The sequence below is a fragment of the Schistocerca serialis genome, chromosome 1 (genome assembly GCF_023864345.2).
Source record: "Schistocerca serialis cubense isolate TAMUIC-IGC-003099 chromosome 1, iqSchSeri2.2, whole genome shotgun sequence".
NCBI classification, from domain to species: domain Eukaryota; kingdom Metazoa; phylum Arthropoda; class Insecta; order Orthoptera; family Acrididae; genus Schistocerca; species Schistocerca serialis.
In genome coordinates this window covers 76,302,693-76,320,731 of record NC_064638.1, presented here as the reverse complement: position 1 = coordinate 76,320,731, position 18,039 = coordinate 76,302,693, and the positions used below count along the sequence as shown (strand labels likewise).

The 18,039-nt window shown below is 39.3% G+C and overlaps 1 protein-coding gene across 6 annotated transcripts in view; it reads left to right on the top strand.

Annotated features, from left to right (window-relative positions):
- Positions 1 to 18,039, top strand: part of LOC126461919 (intersectin-1) — a 310,794-nt gene that overhangs the window by 107,669 nt on the left and 185,086 nt on the right. For all 6 annotated transcript variants that reach the window (XM_050096034.1, XM_050096037.1, XM_050096036.1 and 3 more), the window contains exons 13-14: positions 1,580 to 1,705; positions 11,510 to 11,666. In XM_050096034.1, coding sequence (XP_049951991.1) covers positions 1,580 to 1,705; positions 11,510 to 11,666 — 283 coding nt within the window. The remainder of the gene's footprint in view (positions 1 to 1,579; positions 1,706 to 11,509; positions 11,667 to 18,039) is intronic.

Below are 18,039 nucleotides of genomic sequence, written 5' to 3'. Positions count from 1 at the left end.
AATTTCTTCTGTTCTGCTGTGATGTCACTCCTCATTTTACAGTGCATGCTTTTACTCAGTGGCACTTCACGCTAATTTAAACCACGACATTGACTGACAATAGCTATACAAAGGACATGCAGGTACCGCAACTCTCGGTATACTGCAATTTCTGTCCCAACTTGGAGACGCATGACATCCATCCGTATACAGGTTACATGCAAAACAGATGACAGAAACCTCGTGACAGCACTCTATTCATTATCACTGAGGAAAGAACGAACACCTATATCTTTCTGTACAAGCTCTGATTTCCCTTATTTTATCGTGGTGATCATTTCTCCCTATGTAGGTCGGTGTCAACAAAATATTTTTGCATTTGGAGGAGAAAGTTGGTAATGGGAATTTCGTGAGAAGATTCTGTCACAATGAAAAACGCCTTTCTTTTAATGATGTCCTGCCCAAATCCTTTATCATTTCAGTGACACTCTCTCCCATATTTCGCGATAATACAAAACATGCTGCCCTTCTTTGAACTTTTTCGATGTACTCCGTCAGTCCTCTCTGCTAAGGATCCCACACTGCGCAGCAGTAGTCTAAAAGAAGACGGACTACTGTAGTATAGGCAGCCTCCTTAGATCTGTTACATTTTCTAAGTGTCCTGCCAATAAAACACAGTCTTTGGTCAGCCTTCCCCACAACATTTTCTCTGTGTTCCTTCCAATTTAAATTGTTTGTAATTGTAATTCCTAGGTATTTAGTTGAATTTATGGCCTTTAGATTAGACAGATTTATCGTGTAACTGAAGTTTAATGAATTCCTTTTAGCACTCATGCGGATGACCTCACACATTTCGTTGTTTAGGGTCAACTGCCAATTTTTGTACCTTTCAGATATGTTTTCTAAATCGTTTTGCAATTTGTTTTGATCTTCTGATGACTTTATTAGTCGATAAACGACAGTGTCATCTGCAAACAACCTAAGATGGCTGCTCAGATTGTCTCCCAAACCGTTTATATAGATAAGGAACAGCAAAGGGCCTATAACGCTACCTTGGGAGACCCCAGAAATTACTTCTGTTTTACTCTATGACTTTCCATCAATTACTACGAACTGTGACCCCTCTGACAGGAAATTACAAATCCAGTCACATAACTGAAACGATATTCCATAAGCACGCAATTTCACTACATGCCGCTTGGGAACCACACAATTTCACTACAAGCCGCTTGGGTGATACAGTGTCAAAAGCCTTCCGGAAATCCAGAAATATGGAATCGATCAGAAATCCCTTGTCAGTAGCACTCAACACTTCATGCAAATAAAGAGCTTGTTGTGTTTCACAGGAACAGTGTATCTATTGCTGGAAAGACACATTAAGCACTTGTCAGGAACATGATAATTGTTACATATCAATTAGATTTAATTTTCAGTGGTTCCTCTGGTGCTGTATAGTGGACAAATGCTGGGATTTGACTTTAATTTTGTCCCTTGTAGAATACATTTTTCAATGCCCTACTTTAGTAAAATGTTGGCTGTAATTGCGACTCTTTGTGTACGACAAGAAAATGTAATTTTTTTCTCTCATTCTTAATTACAGATAGAGGTTAAACTGGAAGATATTGAGAACAATAACAGCCAACTAGGTGACTTGAAGCAGCAGTTGTCTTCATTAGTCCATGAATGTGAACAGCTCTATTCTGTATATGAAGAAAAGAGAAGCAAGGTATAGTATTTAACTTTTTGTTTTATAAAGGTGTCAAAGTGAGGTAGCCCAGTGGTAAGACATGGTATTTCAAATTCCCGTTCTGTCTTCCAGATTTTGATTTATCATGACTTCCTTAAATTGCTTAGGACTATTGTTAAGAGACCACTCTGAATTTCCACATCATTCACTTAATTCATGAATGTAACACAGTAATATTTCTATATTTGGAGAAATGTTAATGCACAGTGTGCCAGATCTTTAGGTCCAAAATTATACAAAAAGTAGTAATTATCAGAAATGAATATTTAGATTTTTTCTACATAAACAACTTAAACTTTAAAGAAACAATTTAAGCTCATAGCACCAATTTAGAATCATGACTGGCACTCTCAATGTATGCATTACAACATATAATCCATTGACAGAACTGAACTCCTTATTCAGAATAATTTGACCCCATTGCTGGCACTAGCTGTTCATTGTAGCAGTGTAATTGCTGCTCCACCAGTACTATCCACACTGTATTATTCAAAATGTAAATTTCATGGGCAAGTTATTAAAAAATGATCTCCTACACAATCCAACACAGTCTCCTCAAAATCTGCTGTGCAATTAAACAGTTGTCAGATTCATTGTCCAGCACTTTGTGGTTTGAATAATCTTGGTTTCTCAAAGGATTGAAGTCAGAAACAATCTTCTCTAAATTGTTGCTCATTCAAGATATTGGTGCAATACTCATTTCTGACCATTGGTTCATATCTAAAAATACTGTTTATTATCCTTTAATCTCTCTCTCTCCCTCTCCCTCTCCCTCTCCCTCTCCCTCTCCCTCTCCCTCTCCCTCTCCCTCTCCCTCTCCCTCTCCCTCTCCCTCTCCCTCCCTCCCTCTCCCTCCCTCCCTCTCCCTCCCTCCCTCCCTCTCTCTCTCTCTCTCTCTCTCTCTCTCTCTCTCCCTCCCTCCCTCCCTCCCTCCCTCCCTCTCTCCCTCTCCCCCCCCCCCTCTCTCTCTCTCTCTCTCTCTCTCTCTCTGTGTGTGTGTGTGTGTGTGTGTGTGTGTGTGTGTGTGTGTGTGTGTGTGTGTGTGTGTGAGAGAGAGAGAGAGAGAGAGAGAGAGAGATCCCTACCTTTTCCATTGTATTATAGAATGATAGAAGTTGAAACAGTACTTTGTTATACCCCATGGCTGATGCTTTCCTTCACTGTGATTATTACTAAAAGAGATTGTTCATTGTATTCTACCCCTCACAATAAAATACGTGTACCTTTGCTTACAGTAATATCACTCTGAAAACACTTGTTTCAGTATCATTAATTATGTATGAAAGACTTCTGTGTTGTATGGGACATTCTCTTTATTTCCAGAAGCTACTGCTTTTGATGTGATTTAAAAAATACTGTGATTTCTCTTGTAACATATGAGAACTGTTGGTGTTATTTGCAGGCCTTTTGTGTTATAACAGAGATAAAAAAGTCAGTCATTAGCTGCACAAGAAAACATTTATTTGATTCACTACTGATTTTGACTGTTTAAACTGTCATCTTCATGCTCAAATTGTTAGTAAGCCAATATCAAAATAAGACTCAGCAGTAGTGTTCTTTGCTGCATAACCAGTAAAATAGTGACACCGCTAAAAATATGATATGTATGATGAGTAACAAACAATAATTGATTGTCATAGTACATGTGTGAAACTTTGCAAGTTTAGAGCCATCAGACCATCTCTGTCCTCTAACCATGCATTGTACATATTTTTCATTGCACATATTATAGTAAACATGTTATACTACGTTTATAAAATGTAACTTATGATAACACAGATAAAAATGCAAACGGACAGTTTATTTTCATACATAAGTACAACAGTAAGTAGAAATTATAGAAATTATGGTAAATGAGAGGGTTTTTTTTTTTTTTTTTTTTTTTTACTATGAATGCTAGCATAAATGAGCGTAAAGGGAAAAAGGGTTGATGGGTCTTGTAGAGAAACTATTTGATAGAGGGAAAGTTGGCCTTATACAGTAGTTTTTGGGGAAATGTAAAGCAGATGACAGTAGAAAGTGCTGAAACTACTACTTAAAAGCAGCAGGGCAATGAATTGTGTGCAGAGTGCAGGGCAGCTTGTTCCAGAAATGGACAGCAGCGACAGTGAATGAATTTACCAGTGGTTTTTGTTTTATGAATCAGTACAGCTAGGATGCAGGATAAGTGAGACCTTGCATTTTGAATATGATGGCATGAAATGTGTTTAAGCTCTGATGTAGGGTACTGGGCTGCTTGCATACTGAGGAACCAGTGAAGTAGACACAGCATGTGAAAGTCACGTAACTTGTCCAGCAGCAACCACCCTAACTGGATGTTTGAAGCACTGACATGATCATATTGACAAATGTTGCAGATGTAATGCACACATGCATTCATGATTAGTTCTAACCACCAGGTGTCACTGGTTATCATTATGGCATTAATTGTCTGCACATTGGACTTTGTGTATAAGAAGTATGTGTACATGCACAGGTGTGAGCTTGTTGGTTGGTTCAGCTCTCCAAAGAAGAATCTATGATCAAAGATTGAACGGATTCATTCTGGAATATTGCTGTTGCACACACTTGTGAATTTCTTATTTTCATGTGTGATAGTTTTCACTTGTTTGTTAATGTAAAACAGTGAAACTGTGCAAGAGAGAATACAATAAAAAAGGAGAGGAATTGTCTCATTAGTGAAACAATGGCAAGAGACTGCTATTTGTTGTTACACTGCTGCTTTCTTTGATAATGATCAACAAAAACCAAATAATAGAGTGCGTATGATAGATGATGTTCTGAACGAGAGTTTAGCAAAAATTTTTCTCCATTTGAAAATCTTTGCAGACGCCTCTAGTACATTACATTCTGCACAGAAATTAGTCATCTTAGATTTAAAAATAAAATTAGTTGCCGTGCTTCGTTTCTGACTGTATCACTACTCAGTATAAGAATAATACGAATATAAACATGACATGATATGTATACTCTTCTGCATTTGCTGTTGTCTCACTCTAGTTTCATAGTTTATTAGACAGAGAGGATTTAAATGAGATAGCAGAAAACGTGAAAAAATACAGGGCATAATGTTTACATTCATATTATTCTTATGGTGAAGAGAATACTGCATGTGATTCATGATTCATAAAAGTTCCTATTACCAACCATCTCTTGTCACAGGTAGGAAAAAATTCAGAATGTAGAGTTGGCCAGTCGGATTTTTGTAGTAGATTTTTATTGGTAACTGCAAATGCAGTGTGTGGTGTTGTTGCCTTCAGTCCGTAGACTGGTTTGATGCAGCTCTCCACGCCTTTCTATCCTGTGCAATGCAGAGTAGCAACACTTATAAAATAAGAATGAAAATAACTTAGAAATTAAACGTTCAAATTTAAAACAAAATTTTATTAAGTTAGTAATACATCTTAACGAAATGTTTAAAATATCAGTCATGATTCTGAATCACTATCACTCGATTCTTTGTTGTTCATTTCTTCATACAGAGCATGGTCCTCCGTACCATCTAGTGATTTGGATATCGAACATTTTTTAAATGCTTGTTTGTACAGTCTGATTTGGAACACACTTCAATGCATATCCATTGGCACACTTGCGACAAACTTGTGCCTTTTACACGTCCTGTTGGTGTCAGTTGTCTGTCGCTTTTCGAAAGCCAGTCTGTGTGCATACGTTCAAGCTTGTCCGTAAATGGTTTATTCAAACAGACGTCAAGTGGTTGCAGAATTGACGTCATCCCGCCTGGAATTACTGCCAAGTGCGTTTTGCTTTCCTCTAATTTTCATTTTACTGCAGATGTTGTGTGGCCTGCGTACGCATCTACTACCAACAGACTGCGTAAACCAAGCATTGCGCCAGGACGATGATTCCACACACACCTAATCCATATCAGCACCATGTCCTCCGAAAACCACCCAGTTTCGTTTGCTCGTACAATTACAGTTTTGGAAACACTTCAGATTTCGCTTAAGTCTTTTGCTTGAAAACTATGAATGGGGGTAATTTATGTCCATCTGCTGTGCAAGCAAGCATGACGGACATCCACTGTTTTTCACCCTCTGATGTAAGAACACTTATGTCTTTCTTTCCTTTGGTTTCAACCGTATAATTTGAAGAAATGTCAAAATATACGGGAGTTTGGTCAGCATTTCCTATCTGACCAAGAAGGTATTGCTTTTCTGTGCGCCGCCTGATTATGAAGTGCTGAAATTCCACAAGTTTCTCTTCATAATTTTTAGGCAGCTTCTGTACAACGGAAGTTCGCCTCTGAAGTGAAAAACCCCAGCGCTTGATAAACAGATCAATCCAGCTGCGACTAGCTGTAAAATTTTCGATTTTTTGCTCTCTAGCAATTTCGTGTGCCTTAATTTTTAAAATTTCGGCATTCACAGGCAAGAATTTCTGACTCTGTTCCTTCACAAATTCATTTAAAATCACTCCTAGTGCATGATATCGGCCACACTTTGGCACACTAAATGCTTCCTGGTATTTGAACATTCAAATAATTTGTCTCTCTGCATTCGCCATCGCTTGACGTTGCTCTCGTCTCAATCCCGTATCGCAGACCTACAGCACGATTAGAACTTTGTTCCGCACAAGAAATAACTCCGCTCTTGAATTTAGCACTATAATGAAAGCGCTTCATTATGGTTCACTAACACCAACAAGCACTTCACAAAATTCCACAAAGCAATAGGTGCCGCTATGTGAAATCTTAATGAGCCCCAGCATATCAATTCGTGCAACAACCCTTAAGTCTAGTGCATTGTTCATATTTTTGTGTAAAGAAATTTATTTTTGTTTCAATGAATATTTGAAAGGCTGCTACATTTGAAGATGAACAATACGGAATTTCTATTTACTTTGTTGGATAATGTATGAAAATGCAGTGGTCGAAACTCGGGGCGGAGAAAAAAGCTCGCCTTCTACCTTTTTTTTTTTTACTGACACAGAGGTTTTGGAGCCAGTTTTTATCTTCGTGCCTGCAAAGTATGCCTGTGTAGTGCTAAATATAATAGATGCCAAAAGTTAGTTGTGGCGGCACCTACCAACATTTTTCAGAACTTCTGCTTACTTTGCACTCGATTCTAAGCCGCAGGCAGTTTTTTGGATTACAAAAACTGGAAAAAAACTGTGGCTTCAATTCGAGTAAATACAGTATACTGTATGATGCATTTTCCACTGTTGGCAACAACAACAACGTAGCAGTTGCGACATTGTAGCTGTCCAGTATGCATGTGTTACTGCAAATTCACTACCTGCAACATTTAAACATGAACATCCCTAGAATGCAACTTCACAAAATTTTGTTACTTTCGTGCATCATTTCTTCCACAGCACCTGGTCCTTAAGTGTGGTAGAAATTTGTAGCAATGTCAGACACTTAAGAAAAACTTTCTTCATGTCTCTGTGTGTACTTCCTATTACCACGATCAATGGCTATGTATAAACACGAGTTTTTCTTTTGTGCACATCTGCGGTAAAGTTCCTTTAGATTTATATAATTTTCATTGGACTCTTTGTATAATGAATTTTAAAAATCAGTACTTTGATTTTGAATGCTCACATATTAATATAGTGGTCATTAAATAAAACAGATGTATTATCATTGTGAATGTCCACATTGCTATTACTTTCTTTACACAAAAATTGTGTCTGTTTAGTTCTGAGTCTTTAACTCTGACACACTGGGAGTCTCCTTTTAGCCATACCCTAAAACAAGTATGGTTTCCGCATAATAAGGGAAGCAACAGTTACTCAAAATGAAGAAATTAAAAATTACAAACTTGCTTCTATTTTATGATAATGGCAGTAAATGATCACACAGTTACTTTTACAGAAAAGTAAGCGAAATAACAATGCCAGTATACAACATTATTTACAGACTTTGTTAGCACTATATGTTGATTTACTCTGCTGACAGCATCATCGACCTAGCAGTTGTCGCATTGTAGCTTCTCCTCCAATCTGGTGTCCTGGAATGGTGTCATTCAGGTAACATCACAAATGCTTCGAGAATTTCTTACTGTTGAAGCTGTGAATTCAGTATCGAGAGACCAGCCGTTTCATGTGTGGCAGTAAATGAGCCACCATTTTCATATTTGTCATGTAACAATTGGTGCTCATATTGAATGCATAAAAATTTGAACTTCTCTCTTTCAGGAATGCTGGAATTGTGTTTTTATCTTTTGCAATTTGGAAGCAATGTATGTTTGAAATCTGTTCCTTCTTTTTGAATAGCCTGGTATGGTGTTCCCTAGGGTTCTTAAACATGCTGAAAACTGTAAGCATGTTTATATCTATCATAAGCTGTGTTATGACCTTCCAGCAAAATAGTTATGAGCTCACAATGTATTTATATTACATAGACAAGGGCTCAGAATAAGGGCATGTGAAATGAAAACTGAACTCTATAATCATTTTATAGCTCAGCACTTGTCCAAGCAAAGTAAGGTACCGACTGTAAAAATTTTCTATAAGCCACTGTTTCTATCCTGTGCTGAAATTCTGGGAACAACATTTTTTTTTAAAATATGTGTTCTGACTGGTTTGATGCACCATGAATTTCTTTCTTGTGCCAACCTCTTCATCTCAGAGTAGCACTTGCAATCTACATCCTCAATTATTTGCCAAATGTATTCCAATGTTTGTCCTCCTCTATAGTTTTTGCCCTCTACAGCTCCCTCTAGTACCATGGAAGTCATTCCCTGATGTCTTTAACAGATGTCCTTTCATCCTGCCCCTTCTCATTGTCAGTGTTTTCCACTACATTCTGGGCAGAACCTGCTCATTCCGTACCTTATCACTCCACCTAATTTTTGACAATTGCCTATAGCACCACATCTCAAATGCTAAGATTTTCCTCTGTTTTAGTTTTCCCACAGTCCATGTTTCACTACCATACAATGCTATGCTCCAAACGTACATTCTCAGCAATTTCTCCCTCAAATTAAGGCCTGTGTTTGATACTAGTGGACTTCTCTTGGGCATGAATGCCCTTTTTCCCAGTGCTAGTCTGCTTTTGATGTCCTCCTTGCTCTGACCTTCATTGGTTATTTCGCTGCCTAGGTAGCAGAATTCCTTAAATTCATCCATCTACTTCGTGACCATGAGTCCTGATGTCAAGTTTCTCGCTATTCTCATTTCTGCTATTTCTTATTATTTTTGTCTTTGTTTGATTTACTACCAGATTTACTACTCATTAGACTGTTCATTCCATCCAGCAGATCACGTAATTCTTCTTCACTTCCACTCAGCAATATCATCAGCAAATCATATCATTGATATCCTTTCACCTTGAATTTCAGTTCCACCCCTGAACCTTTCTTTTATTTCCATCATTGCTTCTTCAATGTACAGATCGAACAGAAGGGGCAAAAGACGACATTCCAGTCTTGCACTCTTTTTACTATGAGCTGTTTGTTCTTGCTCATCCAGTCTTATTATTCCCTCTTGTCTCTCGTACATGTTGTACATTACCTGTCTCTCTCTGTAGCGTACCTCTATTTTTCTCAGAATTTCGAAAATCTTGCACCATTTTACATTGTTGAATGCTTTTTCCAGGTTGAAAAATCCTATAATGTGTTTTGATTTTTTTTTAGTCTTGCTTCCATTATCAACTTCAATGTCAGAATTCCTCTCTGATTCCTTTACCTTTCCTAAAGCCAAACTGATTGTCATCTAATACATCCTCAATTTTCTTTTCAGTTTTCATAAAATCTCTAAATGGAAAGCTACCATAATAGAAATAGTGCGATCCAGAGGCGAGGGTCTCTGCTAGTTTTTTGGCACTTACACTAACTGCAGTGAGATGTGGCTTAATGAGGTGTGACTTTTGGCACACCTGTGCATGTGAGAGACAGTGCAAGCATGGATATTCATTTAAGACACCACACCAGAATCAGTGCCTGTAGAATCTTAAATTATTTAATCATTTGCTGTCAGATTCCTGACATTAACTTTGTCAACATATCAGGAAGATGTGTTGTGTTGGAATTAGTTCTTCTTTAACTTCAGCTGAGTCTATTTTTCTCTACTAAAATGATGTCTGGTACTGATATTTTTGGTTTGTCCATTGTAACAAGTTGTTTTGGATATATCAACTGCACCTTTGCTGTCTCAAAAAAGTTTGACTGGTCCACTTTCTCAGAATGCAGAGCTTTAACTTTCTTACATTTGTAACCAGAGTGTCTCTTGACAACCTGAAGCCAGGGCGATATAGTTAGCATCAGTAGGTGATCGATCTAACTTAGGCTGTTTCTTGCTGCCCATGGAACTTGAATCTCTTTGTGATTTAAACGGGAATCCAGTGATTGACATTCTGGCCTCTTTTCTGCCCAGTCTATATCATTGTACCTGGTGGTGATATAGTTTTCTTCCCTGTGAATGGAATAAATAACTTTCTCTACATTGCCAGTGTTTTTTGTTTTATGGGCACTAGTGTCATGGCACAAGCACAGTGCCTGATGGACGTAAAACATAAATCACAAAGAATGCAAGTACTGGCTGTAAAAGCCTGCATTGTATAATCTTTCCTGTCCCTGAAACTTTTTAGGAGCAGCTAGCATACCCTCACCCTCCTGAATCTTATTTTCTTAATTAATTTGTCTTTGCTTCATTGAAATAACCTATATGCCTTACTCTCTTCACAGTATCCTACTGTGTTAGTTCGCATAATATCAAGCACCATGCTGGTTGCCAAAAATGTGGTAACTCTGTTTCATATCAAACTGCATGTAGAGCACCAAAAATGTGCTCACTCACGGAATATTGAGCCCACATTTGATGCTAAAATGTCACGAGCAGGAATTTTTAGTTCGGGTGTAGGGAAAATTGATTGATTTTGTGTTTGCTGGGCACCAGGCTTGATCAACATTAAAGCTGGCTTATCAGTCATATCTTACCAGTCTTGAACCAGTTGTTAGCAGTGCAGAGCTGGTTGTAAGCAGGTGTTGATCTGAGGCAGTTTGCTGGTGTCCTGTCCTTCATCTGTGTGAGGGGCAGTGCATGGTAGATGATTGACTGCTGTTGGCTGTTGAATGACCTGTTCCCTTTGTCCAGGCTGAGAGGTTTAGCACCTCTGTCCATTGGCAAAGTCTATCTTGCCAAGCATTTGCTTTAAGATAGATGCATTATGAGGGGCCAGCTCCTGAACTGACTGACATAAAGGCATGCGACCGAATGAAAATTGCTCACCCATGAAATCTGATTAGGGCAGGTTGACAGTAGTCATGAGAATGTCTTGTTTATAGCATTCTCTTCTCAGTTCGTGTGCTTACCCTGAAGTGGGAGATTTGAAAGTGATCCGATCTTCAAACTTAATTTTACACCCTACACCCAAATTATACAATTCTGGACATGGCTTCCTCATCAAAACCTTATCTACAAAGTTTCATCTACAACACACAGAACCCTGTTATAGGAATTGTAAAACACCCAGTACATTTTCAGCGATAGAAAAAATTTTTTTTCAGTAGTTGGGTTTTTAGATCATTAGTCACTAATGCTGCACCACTCTAAAATAAAAATATTAAGAAAGATAGTCAGACAGTGACTAACAATTCACTGGACAATTTCTTTGATGCTAAAATTTTTCTGTATCTATGTTTGATAATATGCGACACAAACAAAACATATTTACATAAGACTATTCCTAACATGTTTTAAATGTGGTAGTAGGAAGTTCTGGTGAAATATAAACAATTTAAGGAGTAAAAGCAACTCATCAACTAGTTGGTAAGTTGTTACCTTTACTCCTTAACTTATTAATAATTTTCAATTTTGAAGGTATTGGAAATGAAAGGCATGACTGGAAAAATTAGGGATCCTACAGACTTTTCATCATCGTGGGGTGATTCTGGCTGGGACAATCCTCCACAGACTGAGTGGAATGCAGCTTCTGCTGATGCTTGGCCAGAATCAACTGCAGCTACAACTGTGCCAGGTAGGCAAATGTGAAAGTCTGCAACTCACTAAGTGTAATTTTCGTAGATTATGCTTAGGGTAATTTACCTACCATGCCATTAGCTATAAGATGTTTACTGACTTTCAAAATTAAAATCGTTTCTCTTTCTATGAACACAGAAGAATTCATGAGCATCAAGGTATTTTTTCAAAATTAAACTGGATTTTCTATTGTTGTTTATGCTTTGTGTAATCAGTTCAAGACTGCTGCACATGTAAGGGCATTGCATGAATAATGGAAGAGCTCATGCAAAATGATGTGGCGCATGTTGTGGGTGATTCTGTCCCACTGTTCGGAAGGGGCAGCTGCTCACTTTGAGCATCTTCATTGCTATTTTGTTACTACATAGCATGGCAGTACAGTCTTTGTGCACCATTAATACAGGGAAAGTTTTTCATAATCATGGACATGTGATGATATGTAAATCCTTTAAATTTTTGGCAGAAGAGGCAAACAACGAAGCAAAGTATCATTAAAAATTATACTTTAGATAGTGAAGCAAAGAATAGTTACAGTGAAGAACTGCTGAGACGGAAGAAATTAACGTAAATTAAGGCCAGATGAATGTCAAGAACCAAGGTCATGTTGCAGTGCTAGTTCCCACCTGTGGAATTCTGAGAAACTGGTGTCTGGGGGAAGAATCCAGATGGTGCATGTGGTGAATCAGGTGTTGAGGTCACGAATATCATGTTGTAGAGCATGCTCTCTAACAGTATATTGTGAGTTGACAGTACATGCCTTCCACCTATGACTTTCATCATAATTGATAATTTAGTGTTAGTCGTGCCGATGTAGAAGGCTGACAAGTGTTTACACAACAGCTGGTATGTGACGTGTTGTTTCGCAGATGGCTCTCCCTTTGGTAAGATATGTTTTGTCAGTTACAGGGCTATTGTAGATGGTGGTAGGAGGGTGCATTGGGCAAGTCCTGCAGCGGGGATGGTCATAGAGGGAGGAGCCATAGGGTAGGGAGATGGGTGCAGAAGGAGCATAGGGTTGGACTAGAATATTCTGGAGATTGAGAGGGCAGCGGAAAGCTATTCTAAGTGTGGTGGACAAAATTTCAGACAGAAATGAGCTCATTTCAGGGAATGATGTGTTAGGAAGTCATGGCCCTGTCGCAGTAGCTGATTAACACATTCCAGACCTGGATAATACTGAGTCACCAATGATGTGCTCTGAAGCCGTTTTTTAGAGGGATCAGGAATGGATGTGATGGCCCTGGAAATCTGCTTTTTAATTTGGCTGGTGAGGTAATTACATGCAGTGAAGGCTGAGGTGAGGATGGTGGTGCATTGCTGTAGGGTCTGCATCTGAAGACATACATTTGCCTCAGATTCCAAGGCTTTATAGGAGGGAATGTTTAACATGGAAAGTTGTTTTTTTGTAATTTAGTAATTTTATGTAATTTCCTTGGAGTTTTTAGTGTGTGTTCATTTCTCAGTGTGTCAAGATTTCGGAAGTGATTAAAATAAAAGAATAAAATAAATTTCCAAATCTTTTAATCAATTGTGGAGTGTAGTACTCAAAAATGGTGACTCGGACTTTGGCAGAAGATAAATCAGTTAAGAGTTAAACCAGTTGCCTAATAGGTTGGGCTCCATGCTCACGGAACGTAAATCAGGAGTGGCTGAAGAATCTTCAGACTGTTCCACAACCAGGGTTAATGTCCGAGAAGTCACAGACATTTTGCCAACGAGCTGCATTGTGTCTTCAGTGACATGTAGAAAGTTTGTTGTGCTGTCTTATATGCCGCAGCAACCAGATCGTTGGGTCTAACTTCTCAACCTGTCTTTTGGAGCCTACAGAATCATGGCTGATTATATACAATTTGTCATCACTGTGGGTGTGTTGGACTTGGAAACATTATTATTACTACTAGCAGACGTGTTGCACATTAACACCCTCCCACCCAAACCCCCCCCCCCCCACCACCACCACCAGAAAGAAATATGCACACATCAAAATCAATGTACTCTAATGAATTTGCAAACCGGAAGACATTCAGACGTTCGCATTCTTCTAGTGCTGCTAAGAGAAACAATGGGAGACAAGATTCCTTCGATCCTTTGATAATACCTACGATTGCTGGTTACTGCATTTGAGGTTTCTGACTGTAAACTTAGCCAAGTTTGGATGGGTCACTTACCTTTCGGAATCAGGAGTGGAGTGATTACTTGTGCCTCATCTTCACTCAACTCGCAGTTACTGATCACCGACCAACTTTTATCATACACTGGCACTGTGACATGAGGCATTCCACAAAGTGCACAGCACAGTGTAGGGTCCAGATGCAGAAGTTGAGGATAAAGATCAACATGTCCCACTAGAAGAACAGGTGAGTGCACTATAATGCAATTTTAAAGCTCTCCAGTGGCAAATCCGTGAAATTCCAAACAATCCCACTGGCACATAACATGAAAGATGATTCAGAACACGAGTTGATGGTAGCACACAGGGAAATGGTGCATGAACCATGCACACATTGGGAACCTGTCATGCAAATGTAATCAGGGATGTGCTTATCCAAACAGCTACAGCAACCAGACTTAGGCATGGCTGAATGCTCCAGTTGACAATGCCTAGATAATCTGAAATACGACAATAGTAAAAGACAGGTACATCAGCCGCGTGTATTTAGTTGACAGGGGCTCAGATGTCAGCATCCTTCCAGCAACAACAATTAATCATTTTTCCATACAATCATTGCTAATGGCAGCAAATGAATCAAAGGGTCCTACATATGGCAATGAAGAGGTAACGGTGAGTCTTGATTTTTCACGAAAATTAAGACAGAGTCTTCTGATTGCTGATGTCACTGAACCCATTCTCAAAGCTGATTTCGTTTACTGTCATAATATCGCCATATCTATACGAAATGCTACATTGCAGATTCACAACGAAGTGGCACATGGACATTAAAGGATGCTGCGAAATGCTGCAGTGTCGATGAGTACCACAACACAAGTCTTGTGGAGACTCTTGTGCCCTGAATGCAATAGCGCACCAAATCGCTATCTAACTCCACACTTGCATGATCTTACAACCACAGCGGCAGGCTCTGAGGTGTTTAGTGTTATCGATTTTTGGAAGGCATATTGTGAGATTCTGGTAGCACCAGATGATGTGAAAAAGAGTGCGGTTATCACATGGTTTCAGCTTATCTGAATATGTGCAAATGCCGTTTGGAATGGTAGAGCACTTGCCCGCGAAAGGCAAAGGTCCCGAGTTCGTGTCTCGGTCAGGCACACAGTTTTAATCTGCCAGGAAGTTTCATGTAGAAGAAGATAGCTATTTACCGTAAAGACGACAAATTAAGTTGCAGATAGGCACAGTTAAGACACTTAACACATTAGCTTTTGGCCACAGCCTTCGTCAGAAAAGGAAAGAGAAATGTGCACCATTCATTCACACAAGGAAGCGCATCTCATGCACACATGACCGCCAACTCTGACGTTACCGCCAACTCTGACGTTGCTGTCTGAGCTGCCCGAGTTTCGCGATCATGTGTGCATGAGGTGTGTGTGTGTGTGTGTGTGTGTGTGTGTGTGTGTGTGTGTGTGTGTGTGTGTGTGTGTGTGTTTTTCTTCTTCTTCTTCTTCTTCTGATGAAGTCTGTGGCTGAAAGTTTGTGTGTGTCTTTTAACTGTGCCTGTCTGTGACTTATCGTGTCATTTTTGTGGTAAGCAGAAATCTGTCTTTTCCTGCAATGTTACTTATTCTACAGTTTGAAAAAAAATGACCCAGTTCTAAATAACAGTTTTTGACAATTACTGGCAGCAGCACATCTGGAAAGGAAACTCATCATCCATCGTTCACGTATGTTTCATAACTTGTTAAGGCTTCTCGTGCATTGTCCCTTAGAAATGTGGATATTGAGAGAAGATTTTACATGTTGAAGCACACGTTAGGAGAAAACAAATTAGTGATGACAGGAAAATGTTCAAACAGTGGTTTGACTGTGAGGGATGTACTGAGAGATTTGACTCGCAGTTCATTAGGTGTGGACAACAAGCACATGCCAGTTATACTGCTTATAAGGAAGAATGTGAAAAGAAAACTCAAATTATAAGAAAAATAAAAAGAGGAATAAAACAAGAGGCATCTTGAAGAAGAGATTAAAATGTGCATCATTAGTTGTAAAAATGTGGTGTTATTTTGTTTGTGAATTCTGGTTACCAATATCAAATTACCTCAGACTTGCATACATTAATAAATTCTTTGTAGCTCGTTCTTTGGGATTGTGGAAAGATTAGGGGTATGTGAGGATATTGTGCAGTAAAAATGTTTTTCAGACTAGATTTGGAGCTAGTGCTTGTTTATGAAGGCATAAGTGAATCTTGCAGCATTGTGGGCAAAGGAATTCTCATCACTGCAGATGTACCATCAGTGTGTGGTTAGCCTACTATACGAGAGTGATTTTTTAGCAGTAGAAGGGATGATAGCTGTCAAAATGCCACTTTGGTTGACCAACACCTCCAACCAATTGCACATAGCCTGGCCTCTTGTATTAAAGATACGAGCCATTTCCTTAACAGACTCTCCAAAGTTCCCACCTAATTACCATCTGGATTCCTGCTTGTCACGGCTGATGCCACTTCTGATACTGAGCATTTTCTCTTCCAAAGTCCTTCCAGCTCTAAACCAAACATCACATTACATATACATCTAATCAATTACATCCTCACGCATTACTACTACTTTGGTGGGCGCACACACAAACAAATTTGTGGAGTGGCCATGGGCACTTCCATGGCACCCTCCTATGAAAATCTGTGTATGTGCTGTCTTCAAAGAACCTTTCTAATCTCCCAAAACCTCAAACCCCTTGTCTGACACTGGTTTATTGAAGATATCTCCACGATCTGCACACAGGCCAAGACAAATGCCCTCATTTGTCCAGAGCTTCAACGTCTTCTTTCCCATTCACATCACCTGGTTCTCCTCACCCCAATGAACTACTTTCCTTGACATTGACCACGACATGTCGGACAGTCCCATCCATACTTTCGTCAGTAACAGGTGCACTAACCATCAATTTCATGGAAGTGCACATGGCCACACCACGATTTTGTTTGTCTGCACTCCCATCAAAGCAGTAGTAATGTGTGAGGATCTAATTGGTTAGATGTATAAGATATATGATGATTGGTTTAGAATCGGGAAGGCCCTAGAAGAGAGAATGCTCGATATCAGAAGTGGCTGCAGCAGCAGTGACAAATAGGGATCCACATGGTAATTAGGTGGGAATTTTTGAGTGTCTATGAAGGAAATAGCTTGTACCTTTAATATAAGAGACCGGGCTACATGTAATTGGTTGGAGGTGGTGGTCAACCAATGTGGCCATTCTTTCATTGTGAGCACAGTAAGCAGCTGCAGTGGGGCATGCAAGATTGTTCTGTTTATGGATTTTGGGAAGTATGTAGGAGGTGGGTATGTGGAAGATCATTGGAGTGAGGAGGGAAACTGATTCGAGGAGAAATAATTCTGGGATAGGATGGATGCTTTCAATAGGGATGGGAGGCAATCTTTGACTTACAAATAGGATCACTGTGATAGGGATTGTGGGTGGAAGAATCAGACATTTGGCAAACACCTTCTGTCAGTTAGTCACTGTGATTCATCACTGCAGTGGTGGAGCTTTAGTCCACAGGGCGGATGATTAAATCTGGGCCTGTCTTGAGGTTGTGAATGACTGTTCGTTCTTCCATTGAGACGTTTCTGTTCTTGGGAAAGTATCTCGTGAAAGATGGTAAGACCATATTGGAGATAAGGAATTCCTGAAATGTAACTGTGGTGTGGTTTGGAGGGAGAGGGTCTCAGTAGGGTGGTAATATGAACTGGAAGAGAAAAGTTGTGTGTTGGTATTTGGTTGGCTTTAGTAGGAGGGATTGATAGTGAAGAAGTGTTTCCACTGTAGGGATCAAGAGAAGGTCTTGGACAAGCCAAATGTGGTAGAACTTGGATGTGGGACTGAAGGTGAGACCTTTGGATAGGACTGAAACTTCTGTACGGTTGAGATATTTGGTGGGTAGGTTGACATCAATGTTTTGGGTTTATGTAGGTCCTCATTTTCATAGGATGATAGGAGTCTGGGGGGATATGGGTAATGCAAAAGGTCAACAAGACAGGGTCTAGGTGCTATGAGCAGTTGACAGAGGAGTTCATTGGAATGTGATTGGTATTGATGGATAGTAATGCGCCAATGTGAGAGTAGGATGTCAATAAATTTAATAATTTTTGGGGCTGGTGGAATGCTCTTGCAATGTTTCAATTTAGGATATGTGTTGTAGGTAGTTGAGGTTGCACAGTATTATTGCACAGCAGAATAATTTTATTGTGCTTGTTTAATT